The sequence below is a fragment of the Bison bison genome, unplaced genomic scaffold, assembly GCF_000754665.1.
Source record: "Bison bison bison isolate TAMUID 2011002044 unplaced genomic scaffold, Bison_UMD1.0 scf7180017864519, whole genome shotgun sequence".
NCBI classification, from domain to species: domain Eukaryota; kingdom Metazoa; phylum Chordata; class Mammalia; order Artiodactyla; family Bovidae; genus Bison; species Bison bison.
Window position 1 is genome coordinate 19,704,574 of NW_011495072.1, and position 18,036 is coordinate 19,722,609.

The 18,036-nt window shown below is 37.8% G+C and overlaps 1 protein-coding gene across 1 annotated transcript in view; it reads right to left on the reverse strand.

The window, feature by feature from the left end:
• SLC30A7 (solute carrier family 30 (zinc transporter), member 7) overlaps positions 1 to 18,036 on the reverse strand; it is a 100,022-nt gene that overhangs the window by 17,836 nt on the left and 64,150 nt on the right. The window contains exon 9 of the mRNA XM_010830969.1: positions 3,252 to 3,342. Within this exon, the coding sequence (XP_010829271.1) occupies positions 3,252 to 3,342 (91 nt within the window). The remainder of the gene's footprint in view (positions 1 to 3,251; positions 3,343 to 18,036) is intronic.

Genomic DNA, 18,036 nt, shown 5'->3' on the forward strand with positions numbered 1-18,036 from the left:
TTTTTATCAGAATCTGATGCATATAGGATTACCTTCTATGAGCTCCAAGACTCCCGGTGGGAAACTGAGACAATACCCACTGTGCCCGTTAAAAAAAAACAAAACTGCTTTTACTGGTGGACTTTCTCTTCCTCTTTCAGGACTCCAATGACAGAGCAGTGTGAAGTTGATATCCTCTACATTTTTCTAAAGAGCATCCTCACAAATGGTGTGCTGCTGCTGCTGCTGCTAAGTCGCTTCAGTCGTGTCCGACTCTGTGTGACCCCATAGACAGCAGCCCACCAGGCTCCCCCGTCCCTGGGATTCTCCAGGCAAGAACCCTGGAGTGGGTTGCCATTTCCTTCTCCAATGCATGAAGGTGAAAGTGAAGTCGCTCAGTCGTGTCCGACTCTTCGCGACCCCATGGACTGCAGCCTACCAGGCTCTCCTCTGTCCATGGGATTTTCTAGGCAAGAGGACTGGAGTGGGGTGCCATTGCCTTCTCCCACGAATGGTGTAGTGAAACACCAATGCTAGTGAAACAACACGTTGACTGAAGAGATTTCTTCTACCTCCATAGAAATAGCAGCACAAGTACATTCTTGCAAGTTATTCTAAAGCATAAGTTAAGAAATGACTCTTATAGAAATTGGCATTAACTTTCCTCAAATTAAAAATGTGCAAAAGTGTAGTTACAGATGAAAGTCTATGTTGCTCTTCTTGTTCTGACAGTGTGGTGTAACAAAAAGAGCAGGAGCTTCTAAAGCCAGAATTACATGGATTAGAATCCTGATTCAGCCGCTACCATCTGTGACCTTTGAGTTATTTAAATCTTCTGAGCCTCAATTTTACTCAATTTTCCTAGGGAAAGGAATAGGAAACTTAGCCTTCATGGTTAATTTGAAGAACAGAAACAATATATGTACAGCACTTAGTATAGGGGCCAGCTTAGAGTAGGCATTCACTAAATTGCCCCTTTCTCTTCCACAATTATGCTGACTGGTCCTCCCTTAAAATCATAAAACCACAAAAGTCAAATGGGCAGCATTTCACTTTCCCTATTTCAAAAAGAACTATTCTACACCTTCTCTTTTTGCCTCTGGTCTTCTCATTTCTCTGTATGATTACACTGCCCTGTAAGTCAGAGAAAAAATAGAGGCATACAGAAAAGCTCTTCTGACCCTCCAAATCTACCAGTCAACCCTCATCTATTTCAGCATTCTCTGCCTTGCCTTGTGGGATACAGTACCCCTGGCTCCTAGCTACAATTAATTCCTCCCTAATGCTTTGGATCCTATCCCTTCTCATCTTCTCAAGAACTTGATTCCTTCATTAAATTAATTTGCTTCACTAGCATATCATCAATTTCTTCCTCTCAGTTGGCATGTTCCCATTAGCAACACACATGCTCCCAAACTGAACTGTGCAATACAGAAGTCACTCGACACATGTGACTAAATACATGAAAATGTAATGAAATCTAAAAACTAGTTGCACTAGCTCAAAATTATTAAGCTTCAAATGCTCAACAGCCACAGATTCCTTGTGACTTCCATACTGGACAAGGTAATTATTGAACATCTCCATTACTGGGTAATGTTCTATGGGATGCTGTTTTAACTAATTCTCTTCCCCTTCTTTCTATATCCATAGCCAAGCTTTCAGCTCATTTTTCTACTCCCTTTAACAACACTTCTTAAAAGAAATGACTGTAACCACTATCTCTACTTCCCCCATTCATTTCCACCCTAATCTACTATATCAAGCTTTCACCAAATCTACTGAAAATGTTTTTATCAAAGCCATTAATGCTGTTCATGATGCCAATCAACGGTCACTTCTTTGTTTCTATTAGAATTGCCTCACAGAAACATTTGGCACAGTTGATTACTTCCTCCTTCTTCAACTTCTGGGCTTTCCAGCTTCCTTTCTATCTACGCTCTAAATCTGGAGTTGAAACTTTAGCTAAAGAATAGAGCTGAACCCTTCCATGGTAATCTCATACAATCCTAATGTTTTAAAAGCTATTTATATGTTGATGAATCAAAACTCCTAGTTCTAATCAGTCCTTAAAATTCCAGATTTGCACATCCAAGCACTTCAGTGACATTTCACTTAGAAGTATAGTAGGCATTTCAGTCTTAACATATCCAGAATAGAACTCCTGATATGGGAGGATTTTCCACCCTCACACCTGTATCAACCTCAACAAATAGTATTAGGATCCAGGCTAGTTGCAATTCAACACTTTTTCTCCCCACTGCTAATATAATCTATCTCTAAAAACTTATCCAAAATATCTACTTAGCTCCACTGTCATTGCTACCACTGTAGTCCAAGCCATAACTTTTCAAGTTAAATGATAATAGCTTCTTAATTGGTTTTCTTTTATTTCATTCTTCCTAGCATTTATTCTCTAATAGCAAGCAGAATAAGCTTTTAAAATTTAAGTTCTGTGACACTCCCTGCATAAAAGCTTTCTAATGCTTCCCACAAAATCAGAATTAAATCTAAACCTCTTAGTAGACCAACACTTCTGTATCATCTGTCCCCTGTCATTCTCTCCAGCCTTTCCAGCCACTCTTCCCTCTATCTATTATGCTTCAGCCACAGTGGCTTTTCCTCACTGTTTTTCAAATACACTAAATTAGTTCCAGCCATAGAACTTTTTACATTAGCATTTTCCTTTGCTTGAAACACTCTTCTCCAAGATTTTCATATGTCTGGCTCCTTCTAATCAACAAGATTTCAGCTTCCTTGAATATGACATTCTCAATAAATTTGATGTCGCCATCCATGTCTACCACCTCACTTTGTTTCATTTCTATTATAGTAATCATCACTGATATTTCCTTATTTATTTCTTGTTTAGTGCCTGTGTTTCCCTGCCAGACCATAAATACTTGGATAGACCCTGTCTATCTTGTTTACCATTACACCCCTAGGACCTTAGAAGAATACATGGCATAAAAGATGGGGGGTTCACAAAATACATGTTGAAGAAATGCTTATACCATCTGCTATTCATATTTATATTTTAAAAGAGCTGCTGGATTTCTAGACTAGATGAGGACAATTTCTACCACATTTCTTTAGTGAAGCTCAATATTTTCCAATGATTTTATTCTGGTTTAAGTGGCATTTATGGTCAGCTTTTAATCTTGGAAGAAATATAAAATTATACACACATGCTACCCATATTTATAAAAGTTGAAACCCCCAACAATTTGGAAACAATTAAAACCCAATGGTTTGGAAGCACTGAAACTTACCCTCTGATAGCACTGAGGTAAAGTATTTTCCAAAAGCGGAGGAGTTCTTTGCATTAATATTCCAACAGACTCTCTTAAGAGAGGAATAACACTGTAGAAAAGGAAGACAACAAACTTATTAGAGCCACATTCTGACCATCCTATCCTGCAAGAACGTAATAATATACCTCCTGACAGTAGAATATAACAAAGATTTATCAGAATAATATGAGGAAAAAAAATCCAGTCACTGTTCCAAATTTTTCATGGGACAAAAAAGTTATTATTTAAGGTAAAAGTAGAAGAGTTAAATGAAATATATCAGTGTATGAAAAAAGAGTTAAATGAAATACTTCAGTGTATGAAATATTAGTATAATACTAATATTATACTACTGAATAGTACTAGAGCATCTAAAAATCTAAACACAAGCAGTCATTCAACTGCCATTTAAAATATGACTTCAAAGGGCTAGACTCTTCCAAGATAATCTATAAAGCATATCATGGCTGACTGGTCCTTAACATTTATCAAACATCTACATGCATTTATCTGAACAGTTCTGTTAAGGAAAATACAAAAACAAAATTAACACAGTATATTAGGTTCATTCATCCAATGGTTTCCCAATCTGATTATGTATCAATCTTCTTTGATTATTAAAAAAAACAGAAGCCTGGATATCACCACAGATCTAGTGAAGAATCAGCACCTCTAGTGATAGGGCCCAAAAGACCGTATGAATTGATGCAATTAGTCTGTAACTGGTATTTGGAAATTAAAGCTTTAGGCTATTTAGATGGTTGAAAGTGAAAGTGAAGTCGCTCAGTCGTGTCTGACTCTTTGCAACCCCAAGGACTGTAGCCCACCAGGCTCCTCCGTCCATGGGATTCTCTAGGCAAGAATACTGGAGTGGGTTGCCATTTCCTTCTCCAAGGGATCTTCCCAACCCAGGGATCGAACCTAGGTCTCCCACATTGTAAGTAGACGCTTTAACCTCTGAGCCACCAGGGAAGCTCTATTTAGATGATTAAATGCACACAAAACAGTTAATGGTGAGGGTGACTCTACTGCAACAGTTTTCTAAACTAGCAACACATCAAATTTACCTTAAGAGTGTGGTTTCTTTTCATTCCTAACATACTGAATGAGAATCTATGAGGAAAAGGTGAAGTATAAATATTTTTAGAAAGCCCTCCAGGGGGAGTCCAGTAAGTTACTGGAGTGAGCAGACAGTCACTGCTCTAATGCTTGATGCTGATTGAAAGGCAAGGTCAGGAATAGCTTCATTACATTTAATAGCTGAAGCCAGTGCTTTGTTTTAAACTTATAGAATCTCAATGTTTCTAGAGTAAAACCCCTCCTGATTATAGCTAAAGGTTGTGTGCATGCTCAATGTTGCCCAACTCTTTGCAACTCCATGGACTGTGGCCCGCCAGGCTCCTCTGTCCATGGAATTCTTTAGGCAAGAATACTGGAGTAAGTAGCCATTTCCTACTCCAGGGGATCTTCCCGACCCAGGGATCAAACTCGTGTCTCCTGCATTGGCAGGTGGACTCTTTACAACTGAACCACTTGGGAAACCCCAGAAACCCCATAGCTATAGGAGATAAAGAGAAAACAAAACAAAACACACACCTTTTAAGGAAGGTAGAAGGTGAAGTGGATAACTTAAAAGATTAGTGTTATTTTTGACAGACAGAAAAGAAAGAGAGGATATTAATGATCAGAGGAATAGGGACAATGCTTGTCTTGCTGTTATATTCCCAAGGAGGCCCAGTAAAGTGCTGGTCACAAAGTGGGCCCACAATACTTGTTGGTTAAATGAAAGATAAATGTATGTAGCAATTAGATGTTTTAGAATCTAGATTAAAGAAAGGAAAGGCCTCAGAGAAGAAATTAAGAAATTGTTTCCACACTTTGTATACAGAGATAAGTAGCTGGGTTAGGAGGGTAAAAGTAGGAACAGAGACAAATAGGAAAATTAAACAGACACTGAGAGATATTGAGATATTGAGAAACTGGAGTCCAGGGAAGCAACACCAAGGGCAAGTTTAAAAATCTAAAAAGTTTGGAGAGAATAGCAGTAATGCATATAAAAGCACAACATGGACAGGAGTTGAAGACACATTCAAGTGAAAATATTCTTCAGTCAGATAGTGATTTGCTAGCCAAGAACAATTAGATGCCACCTTTAATTGCTTCTTTTCCCTTAAAACCTTTATGCTCTAAATCACCAAGTTCTCACGACTTAATCTGCTAAGCATTTCTTGCCTCCATCCCCCTCCTTCATTCTATTACATACGTCTGCAATAATCTCCGTTATCATTTCACTTGGATTATCAAATAGCCTCCTAAGTGGTCCCTTTGCCTCTAGTCTTATTTTCTTAAGTCCACTGTGACAGGCGGCTTCAAAGATGGATCCCAGAGACCCCTGCCTCCCTAGTGTGTGTGCTCTTGTGTCATCCCCTCCCCTTGATCCAGTGACTTGCTCCTAATGCATCAAGTATGGCAAAAGTGATGCTTCTAAGGTAAAAGACTCTGGCTTCTATCTTTTCCACCCTCCTCTCTTGCTCTCTTGCTTGTTCAAAGCTGCCACACTGTGAGCTGCCCTAGGCAGAGGCCCAAGGCAACGGGAACTAAGAGATGCTTCTGGAGAGGAAACGAGACCCTCAGTCCAAGAGCCCCAAAAAAACTCAATACTCAGTGAGACTGGAAGTAGATTCTCCCCGAGACGAGCATTAGAATGACTATAGCCCTGGCTGACACCTTGACTTCACCGTGTGAGGGAGCCTGAGCCAGGGAGCCCAGTTAGCCATGCTCAAGTTCCTGAACCAAGGCAAAGATAATAATGTGTGTCATTTTAGCTATGCTCTTTTTGTGTAAGTTGTTATCTTACCATTGACAACTAATAGAACCATTCTGTATAAAGCTATTAGACTAATCTAACTAAAATCAGAATCTGACTCTATATTTCCCTCAAAAAAAAAAAAAAGGAAAATCCATTAGCAGCTCCCTACTGACTGGTGTGTTGCAGTCCTTGGGGTCGCAAAGAGTCGGACACGACTAAGCGACTGAACTGAACTGAACTGCCTGGGGAATTAGATGTAAACTCTAGCTTCACTTCCTATCATTCTTGCTTCACATTTTACGCTCTCTAAAACATAAACACACTGTACTTCACTTTCTGCTGTTTCTTCCTTTCACGCTTTGTCTCATGCTGTAACCTCTCTAAACGTCCCTAAACTGTCCTTTAATCTGGCTTCTAGTCCTTCTTTAAAATCTCAGTGTCACCCCTTGCAGGGGATATTCCCTGATCCCAAACTGTCCTCCAAACTCTATGAAGTTCTTCTCTGTGCTCTTACAAAAAATTTGTGATATCTATAGTAAGGCTGGAGGTTAAATGGGTGGATAACAACTAGAATTGGGGTTAAGGATCTTGACAGTGAAAGAACAGTGGTTATCCTTTCATTCAACCTGAACAGTAATGTCTGTTTCTATTCACTGTGCTGTTATTAAAAAGGTGAAGGCTCCCTGGATATACCAAAAAGGCAAAAAAAACCATCATAGTAGAATAACAAGGCATAATTCAATTATGACATTCTTCTTTCCTCTCTCCATCCTCATTTCTCAGGAAAAAGAAAGGATCCATAACTAAATGCTTTTATATATCTAACTTAAACAATTTTTGTTTTCCTACTTTCCTTATTGTACTTCTCAGGAGATGAGGTACAAAAGTAGTTCTCCCAGAATAACTGTTTGAGAATAAGAAAAAAGTATTTTTTTCACATGCCCACTAACTTTAGCTATTTTGATAACTTCTTCTTCAATCTTTATCTCAAGAAACTGCTAATAATGCCTGGAGATACCTGATGTGGAAAAAAATCACTCAAGTGTAAATCATACAACCTAGGTTCTAACTCTGCCATTAAACAGGTTTAGACAAGTAGTATAACCTTCCAAAACATCAGTTTTCTCATCTATAAAATAAAGGAATAGATTAAATTTCTTGGTAATTTCTTCCATCTTTGTTTTCATTCAGTAAGAAAAAAAATGGTCAAAGTACAAGGAATACTAGAGAGAGAATATATTTGGAAATGAAATATAAGTTGCCTTTGTATACTAAAAAGCAACAACATGCCAGTATCATCAACTGAGGTATACTTTGCAAACCAATCTCATCCATTACTAATTAGGTAAGTCTGCAAATAGATTTTATTATGCAATCAATACAAATAAACAATAAGTACTACATGCTTTGCTTGGCATCAGATCTTCTAGAATCAGATGGAATCTTACTCTAGAGTTGTGGAAATGGAGACCTAGTGTACCAAAGTAACTTGCTTAAGGTTAAAGCTAGTGAATGGGACAGCTAGAATAATAACAGGTCTTCTGACTACAAAATCAATTTTGAACAGTTCAAGTCTACAAACATTTACTGCTTCTTTACCATGTGCCAGGCATGTGCTAGGCACCAGAAATAAAAAGATAAATAATTCACAATGCCTTACTTCAAAGGAACTCAACAGTATTGAAAAATCCTGTAGAGATCAATGGAAACTACAAAACAAACATTTGTTGGATTGACTCACCATTTGGAAAAAGACACACATGAATAAAAAACAACTGTAGATTAAAAGCCTGTATCCGTTTTCACTTCCCAGGAACTTCTGGCAAATGGTTTTTTAATTAGTATGTTGATAACTTACTCTTAAACATACCTTTAAAAATAAAAACTACATCTTTCCGACTTCCCTGGTGGTGCAGTGGATAAGGATCTGCCTGCCAATGCAGGGAACAAGGGTTTGACCCCTGATCCAGGAAGATTCCACATGCTTCAGAGCAACTAAGCCCATGCGCCAAACGACTGAGCCCGTGTGCCACAACTACTGAAGCCCACGCACCTCGAGCCTGTGCTCCACAGCGAGAGAAGCCACTATAATGAAAGCCTGCCACAACTAGAGAGAGCCTGCAAAAAGGCAACAGAGACCAGGTGCAGCCAAAAATTAATTAAAAAACTATACCCTTTATAACAATGTGAGGAAGAAAGGAAGAGAAGAGAACATGGATTTTACTGTAATAAAAGGCATGCAATATGAGCAGTGATATTACTTAAGCAATAGTTATAAAATATAATCTTGCAAAAAACTTTTAAAATCTTTGTCTTAGTATACCTAAGGCTAGTTTAAGACTTTCCCCCAAAAGAGCTGAAGCACAATTAATACAAGAGAGTTAAGTCCAATCTAGATTAATCCTTAAGGAAATCAGTTTTAAAACAGCAAAGACATTTCTTTAATACAGTCTCCTAATAAGTCACCAAATACATGAAACAGTGACAGACTTGATTTTCTGGGGCTCCAAAATCACTGCAGATGGTGACTGCAGCCATGAAATTAAAAGACACTTACTCCTTGGAAGGAAAGTCATGACTAACCTAGACAGCATATTCAAAAGCAGAGACATTACTTTGCCAACAAAGGTCCGTCTAGTCAAGGATATGGTTTTTCCTGTGGTCATGTATGGATGTGAGAGTTGGACTGTGAAGAAAGCTGAGCACCGAAGAATTGATGCTTTTGAACTGTGGTGTTGGAGAAGACTCTTGAGAGTCCCTTGGACTGCAAGGAGATCCAACCAGTCCATCCTAAAGGAGATCAGTCCTGGGTGTTCTTTGGAAGGACTGATGCTAAAGCTGAAACTCCAATACTTTGGCCACCTCATGCGAAGAGCTGACTCACTGGAAAAGCCTCTGATGCTGGGAGGGATTGGGGGCAGGAGGAGAAGGGGATGACAGAGGATGAGATGGCTGGATGGCATCACCGACTGAATGGACATGAGTTTGGGTGAACTCCGGGAGTTGGTGATGGACAGGGAGGCCTGGTGTGCTGCGATTCATGGGGTCGGAAAGAGTCAGACACAACTGAGCGACTGAACTGAACTGAACTGTTGGAGAAGACTCTTGAGAGTCCCTTGGACTGCAAGGAGATCCAACCAGTCCATCCTAAAAGAGATCAGTCCTGAGTATTCAATGGAAGGACTGATGTTGAAGCTGAAACTCCAATACTTTAGCTACCTGATGTGAAGAACTGACTTGTTGGAAAAGACCCTGATGCTGGGAAAGATTGAAGGCAGGAGAAGAAGGGGACGACAGAGGATGAGATGTTTGGATGGCATCACCAGCTCAATGGACATAAGTTTGAGTAAACTCTGGGAGTTGGTGATGGACAGGGAAGCCTGGCGTGCTGCAGTCCACGGGGTCGCAAAGAGTTGGACATGATTGAGTGACTGAACTGAATTGAATAAGTCACCAAGAACAACCATCTACAAATTTATCCAAATCTTTGTTCAAATGTGCACGTGTATAATCCATGGTGTTGCCTCTCAAAGTCTGCTACTCTCTGTAAAAACAACAACAGTGAACAACAACTAGTACTTCTCTTTTTCTCCTAAAATTTACTTTCACATGTGGCCCTTAGTTTGAGGATTCTAGAACCGGTGACGATCCATGATCACAGATAACACAGTATTAGAATTAACAGAATTTAGAGATCCCCCATTTTAACACAATTCAAAAACCATAATGCAGACAAACACTTTAATAAAATTAATATTAGAAGCCAGCATCTATTTTAAAATAATTAAATGAAAGCTATAACTGATATAAGATAATAATATATAGAGAGTGTACCAATGAGGTTTTCACTGACTTTGCTACACTATAAAATTTCAAATGGTGGTCTACTTAGGTAGAATTTTAATAAAATGTTTACATTCAAGAGCAGCAAGCATTTCACCAAAGCACATGGAAACATCAGGCTAATTTTCTCCAATAATAATATTAAAATATTGTTAAGAATTTCAGCTGTAGGAGCTATAACTAGGTCATGAAACTGGGGTGGGGAGAAAAAAGTACTTGCTAAATCAAGTGTGGTGATAAGCAATTTAAAATCAAAGTCAATTTCTATAATAATCTCAAAGGTTATAAAAATGTAAAAGAAACCTGCAGAAACTCTATTTTTGTTTTTTAAAATTGTGTTTAGCTCAGGAGTTTGTGCCCATATTTTTCTGATTAACTACTGTAATAGGGAATCATAAAACAGATTTTAGCATGGATCTATCTAGCCATAATGAAAGGATATGGGGAAAAAGACAAACTTAGCAAATTCCTGACTGAGCTAAGACTTAGAGCTGCATCCAAACCCAAAAAGTAAGCATTTGGAAACAATTAGAGGTTCACTTCTGGTTGACTAACTCAATTCCAGCTTTAACAATGAAATACCATTTTCCTAGCATATATAAAAAGAATGACTCATTAGGTACATGAGTTTACCAGTAAAACATGCTAATATTTTTATTCCTCAAAAGCTAAGTCAAATTTACAGTCATATAATCAGAAATTTACAATTAATATGAAAGTTTACATGAGAGCAGATTAAATAAGCAACAGTTAGCTATTACTCTTTATTGCCAGTAACTCTGCAAATGAAAATTTTACTTCAAAAGCATTTAGTGAAAGTCTCACCATTTCAACAGTAAATAAAATTGTCTAGCAATAATTATAAATAAATCAAAGAAAAGGATATACATTATGAAAACTTGAAGAACAATCAGACTAGCAATAATCATAATCCTTAACAATAAAGAATTCTAGAGAGTTGAAACCATCACTTAAATCTGAGAACAAATACCTATTAATAATAATTAAAACATAATTACTGATTCAACTTTTTTGAACTGGCTAATGGACTAAGTCTTCCTGCATATTATCAGTGGTTTTTATAACCCACAAACATAAACATATAGGCTCATTTATAAAAGAGCCTATAAATTTGAAGTATTTTCTAGCATATGTCATATACTCAAAATGTTTAGTGGACAAAAGAAGCCAAAGAAAGTTGACCCTGAAAAGCAATGTATTCTACATTTAGGCATGGTGATCTTGTTGATAAGCTATAAATATACAGTCATATTTGCACAAACACAATTATTCCACTGTAAAAAACAATTATCTATAAACCCAGAATTTCATAAGCCTAATACAGAACAGAAAACCTAAAACCACAGGCATTGTGATTTACCTTATAATTATACTGAGTTTCTGAAATCTATTGTTTAAATCAGTGCATATTTACAGAGTACCTATTTTACTCAATAAGAGAGACAGTATGATATCCTAAAATACCCCTAGAACTTGGAGCCAACATCATGAAAAAGTTACTCTTTTCTCTAAAGTTCTTGAACTTAGTTATAACACTTAATGCATCTATCTGGTCTCTGGACCAAAAGCATTTGTAAATAATGTCAAATTAGCAGATAATAATGTCTTTGTTTAAACAAAACTTAATAGTTTCTTTAAGTACTATTAATAAAGTACTTTAAGTACTTTAATAAATTTTTTTCCAATTTGATCCTCACAACAATTTAAGTAGCTTTAAGAAAATGAATTTGTTTCCAATTGGATCCTCATAACAATTTAAGTAGCGTTAAGAAAATGTTGGAATAAGAGATACACACAAGATCATAAGAGCTTATTTAGACCAAGTCCTTCATTTTATAGAAGAAAAAACCATCTCAGAGAGATTAAGACAACTCGCTCTTTGCTACATATTGGTAAGCAGCAGAACTGGAGGTAATAACTCCAACACTAAAGCTTTCTTCTCGACACTGCAGTGTCTCATGAAGACTGAGTCCTCTGGGGTCAGAGACCAGGTTGTGTTCTTTTTATTCCCAGTGCCACGCACAGTGCATGGAACATAGTAAGTGCTGGACACACGTCTGCTGAATGTACAGTCTATTGTAAAATTTCAAACACTAGTGGAAGATTATTAAAATGTCAAACAGCCCTTGTTTGATATGACTTTCAACACTTCACAATAACAGCTAAATAACAAAGCAGTAAAAAGGCCCTTAAAAGAATCATCCCCCCAAAAGAATCTCTAATAAATAGAAGCAGAAGTATCTTATCCTCTATTCAAGTATAGGTGACAAAGAATTAATTATACTTAGGCAGGAGCAATCCGCATTCCCAACTCTTAACATGCAACTTGTTATCTTAATAAAGGCTTTTCATTCTCTTGAAAAAGAATATTCTCATGAATAAAAAACTAAAATCACACCAACAATATAAACAGAAAATGAAAGTGATAACATATGTATCCATGAAGCACAAAGGTGCAAATAAATATGAAAAATGACTGAGAACTCATGCTAATATCCTCTCAAGAGGGCAGGAAATGGGGAGAGACAATGGAATAGAAGTAAGAGGGCAAAGAACACCACAAGATACAGTTTTGAGAGAAGACTGGAATAAATCTTATTATTCGTATTAAATATGGTAACATTTGCATCTAAAAGCTAATGAGAACTGGAGGCACCTCTCTACTCCCTCTATGACCCACTGAAAGCGGTGGCTACGCTAACATGGACAAAGGCAGGAGATGAAGCTCTTTAAGGAAATCTGCCATTTAAAAAATGGTGAAGAGTGACTTTCAAAACCAGATGAGATGGCAAGAAATATTTATATATTAATACTATCAAAACCGACTTATTATTAAATGGCTTCAGCAATTGCAAGTTTTAACTCAAAACAAAAAGGCCTTAAGATCAGTGAGAAAAATCTTAAAAGGAATGGGACCAGGGTGCTGATCAATACCTAGGTTCAATAAGGCTATTAGTAATCTGAGCTAAACTGTGTCTAGCTACTTCCAAGTTAAGCAGTTAACACTTACACAATGCCTGCCAAGTGGCAGGGCTGGTCTAGACTTAATATACCTTAACTTAGTCCACATATAACAAGTTATGAGGTAAACGTTAACTGTCATTTCCACTTTCAAGATTAAAAACTGAGGTTAAGTGACTTGCCCAAGGTCACACAGACAAACGGTCGAAACAGGATTTGAACCCAGGCAGCTATGCTCAGAAGTAAACACTCTCAACTGCTCGGTAAGACTTCTAATTAAGTCATCAAGGTGGCTCTGTTAGTGCTCCCAAGGCACCTCTACCTAAAGGAGAGCTCTGACTTTTGGAGAAGCTGGCCTTCAAAGTGTATTGAAGGCCTGGATCATAAAAAGAAATTTAAGCTCAGGAAAAGATGAACGGTAATAAAAATATGAAAGTCTTCTGCCAGCTGAGAGGTGACTGGTACAGTCAAAAGCTGAACAGAAGCAAACCCTGACACCTACTTTCTGTTCTGTGCCCATACTCAATGATAACTTTCAAAGTCAGATGTCTGTGGGAAGCAAATCTAACATAGGAAATGAAAAGCAAAGGAAAAAGTACCTTTATTTGCTTATCCAAATTAAACCTAAAATATCACCGTGGGAGTATATTAAATATCTCAAAGTAGATTCCTAATTGCTACACTGCTACACTGGAGGCTGACTACTTTAAAATATTTAGCTGCTGAGGTAGGAGTAGAAATCATGTTTTCAAAGGATAAATTAAGCGAGAGAACAGAGCAACTTAAGTGCAGGCCATACCTAGTGGTGGAGAATTTCAAAGCAATTACACGTAAATTAACAATGAACATTGAAAATGTATAATCAAAAGGGAGTAATATTTTTTCTTTTGGTAGGTATAAATTAAGAGTTAAAAAAACTCAACGTACTTTCAACCTTTTAAAATTTACTTTTTTAAAGGCTAAAAATGTCTATGATTCCAAAGTCAAAAGTATATTAAACATATAAGCCTCATTTCTAATCCCTTCCTCAGTCTAGAGGTAACTATATTTCTTATATTCGTTTTCAATTTGTTCTGTGAACATGCAGATTATATATGCATCTTTCCTTATGGAAAAGATAAAGTGCTACATTTAACCTGTCTTATGCTGTACTCTTATATATCAGGTGCTACATATCAAATGCTATTTTGTTTTCTTAACAGTATAGCTTGAAAACAATGCCTCATTACCAAAGCTAGTGGTGGTGATGGAATTCCTGTTGATCTATTTGAAATCCTAAAAGATGATGCTATGAAAGTGCTGCACTCAATATGCCAGCACATTTGGAAAACTCAGCAGTGGCCACAGGACTGGAAAGGTCAGTTTTCATTCCAATCCCAAAGAAAGGCAATGCCAAAGAATGCTCAAACTACCGCAAACTGCACTCATCTCACAGGCTACCAACGTAATGCTCAAAATTCTCCAAGCCAGACTTCAACAATATGTGAACTGTGAACTTCCAGATGTTCAAGCTGGATTTAGAAAAGGCAGAGGAACCAGAGATCAAATTGCCAACATCCACTGGATCATGGAAAAAGCAAGAGAGTTCCAGAAAAACATCTATTTCTGCTTTACTGACTATGCCAAAGCCTTTGACTGTGTGGATCACAACAAACTGTGGAAAATTCTTAAAGAAATGGGAATACCAGACCATCTGACCTGCCTCCTGAGAAATCTGTATGCAGGTCAAGAAGCAACAGTTAAAACTGGACATGGAACAACAGACTGGTTCCAAATACGAAAGGAGTATGTCAAGGCTGTATATTGTCACCCTGATTATTTAACTTATATGCAGAGTACATCATGCAAAATGCCAGGCTGGATGAAACACAAGCTGGAATCAAGATTATCGGGAGAAATATCAATAACCTCAGATACGCAGATGACATGACCCTTATGGCAGAAAGCAAAAAAGAACTAAAGAGCCTCTTGATTGAAAGTGAAAGAGGAGACTGAAAAAGTTGCCTTAAAACTCAGCATTCAGAAAACTAAGATCATGACTTTCAGTCCAATCACTTCATGGCAAATAGATGAGGAAACTATGGGGAAACAGTGAGAGACTTTATATCTTTGGGTTCTAAAATCACTGCAGATTGTGACTGCAGCCATGATATTAAAAGACGCTTGCTCCTTGGAAGGAAAGCTAAGACAAACCTAGACAGCATATTAAAAAGCAGACATTACTTTACTAACAAAGGTTCATCTAGTCAAAGCTGGTTTTTCCAGTAGTCGTGTATGGATGTGAGAATTGGACTATAAAGAAAGATGAGCACTGAAGAATTGATGCTTTTGAACTGTGGTATTGGAGAAGACTCCAGAGTCTCCTGGACTGCAAGGAGATCAAACCAATCCATCCTAAAGGAAATCAGCCATGAATATTCACTGGAAGGACTGATGTTGAAGCTGAAACACTAATACTTTAGCCATCTGATGCAAAGAACTGTCTCATTGGAAAAGACCTTGATGCTGGGAAAGATTGAAGGCGGGAGGAGAAGGGTACAGCAGAAGATGAGATGGTTGGATGGTATCATCTACTTGATGAACATGAGTTTGAGCAAGCTCCAGGAGTTGGAGATGGACAGGGAAGCCTGGTGTGCTGCAGTCCATGGGGTCACAAAGAGTTGGACACAACTGAGAGACTGAACTGAACTGAATCATATAGAGATCTTCCTTATTCTTTTTTGTTATAGTGTCAAGTAACACTGTTGTACAAAAGATCTCTAGAACTTTTTTCATGTTGCAACACTAAAACTCTTTACCCATTAAACACTATATTCCCCATCCCTCCTGCTCCCAACCCTTGGCAACATCCTTCTACTCTGTTTCCATATTTCTGACTACTTTATATATGTCAATATAATTCAACTCATACAATATTTGCTCTTTGTGACTGGCTTATTTAGTTTAATGTCCTGAAGTTTCATGATGAAGTGTATGACAGAATCTCCTTCTCTTTAAAGGCTGTATAATATTATACTATATGTATATACCACATGTTCTTTATACATTCATCTGTTGATGGAGATGTGGGTTACTTCTACCTCTTACCTATTGTGAATAATGCTGCAATGAACATGGGCATGAGTATCTCTTTGCAATCCTCCTCTGAGTTCTTTTGGACATGTACCCAGAAATGGAATTGCTAGGTTATATAACTCTACTTTGAACTTTCTGAAGAACATGGCTACTAATTTCTACAATGGCTGCACCATTTTACATTCCTTCCAAAAGTAAACAAAGGCTCCAAATTCTCCACATCCTTGCCTACAGGTATTATTTATTCTTTTGACAGGGGACAACCTGATGGGTGGGCTTCCATGGTAGCTCAACTGGTAAAGAATCCACCTGTAATGCAGGATTCCCCAGTTTGATTCCTGGGTCAGGAAAATCCCCTGGACAAGGGATAGGCTACCCATTCCAGTGTTCATGGGTTTCCCTGGTGGCTCAGAAGGTAGAGAATCCACCTGCATTGTGGGAGACTTGGGTTGAATCCCTGGGTTGGGAAGATCCTCTAGACGAGGGCATGGCAACTCACTCTAGTGTTATTGCTTGGAGAATCCCCATGGACTGTAGCCCAGCAGGGTCCTCTGTCCATGGGGTCACAAAGAGTCGGACAGGACTGAGCAACTAAGCACAGCATGGCATCCTGATGGGTGTAAGGTGATGTCTTGTCATTTGGATTTGCATTTCCCTATTTATTAGCAATATTGAGCATCTTTTCACGGGCTTATTGGCAGGTACAAATCTTTAGAGAAATGTCTATTAAAATCCTTTGCTTCTTTTTAAATTGGTTTACTTTGTTGTTCAGTTGTAGACCTTCTTATATAGTCTGAATATTAACATCATACAAGATACATGATTTGCAATTGTTTGCTTCAATTCCATAAACTGACTTTTTTTGACAGTTCCAAAAATTACTCTGCCAACTGTTTCTTTTGAAGAGCAGAAGTTCTTAAGTTAGGTAAAGTCCAACTTGTCTATTTTTTATTTTGTTGCCTGTCTTCTTTGGTTTCCATCAAAAAAAAAACCAAAAAAAAAATCACTCCAAACACCAATATCCTAAAACTTTTCTATGTTTTTGCCTAGAGTTTTAATAGTTTTAGATCATATGTTTGAAGTCTTTAATCCATTTTGAGTTTAATTTTTTATTGTGGTGTAAAGGTCCAATTTCATTTTTTGCGTGTTGATATCCAGTTTTTCCAAAACCATTTGGTGAAAAGACTGCCTTATCTGCATTGTGTAGTCTAGGCACTCTTAGCAAAAATCATTTGGCTATTTATATGCAAACATTTATTACTGGGCTCTCTATTCACCTTACTGCTCTCCATCTCTGTCTTTATGCCAGACCACACCATCTCAATCACTGCTGCTTTGGTGTACATTTTGAAATCAGGGACTGGGAGGCCTCCAACTTTGTTCTTCTCTCTTGAGGTTGTTTTGGCTATTCACAGTCTCTCCATATTCCACACAAGTTTTAGGATTTTAAAAAATCTAGTTCTGCAAAAAGATACCATAGATCTGATAGTCAGAGTGCCTGATGAACTATGGAATGAGGTTCGTGACATTGTACAGGAGACAGGGATCAAGACTATCCCCATGGAAAAGAAACGCAAAAAAGCAAAATGGCTGTCTGAGGAGGCCTTACAAATAGCTGTGAAAAGAAGAGAAGCAAAAAGCAAAGGAGAAAAGGAAAGATATAAGTATCTGAATGCAGAGTTCCAAAGAATAGCAAGGAGAGAGAAGAAAGCCTTCCTCAGCAATCAATGCAAACAAATAGAAGAGAACAACAGAATGGGAAAGACTAGAGATCTCTTCAAGAAAATTAGAGATACCACGGGAACATTTCTTCAAAGATGGGCTTTATAAAGGACAGAAAGGGTATGGACCTAACAGAAGCAGAAGATATTAAGACGAGGTGGCAAGAATACACAGAAGAACTGTACAAAAAAGATCTTCATGACCAAGATAATCACGATGGTGTGATCACTCACCTAGAGCCAGACATCCTGGAATGTGAAGTCAAGTGGGCCTTAGAAAGCATCATTATGAACAAAGCTAGTGGAGGTGATGGAATTCCAGTTGAGCTATTTC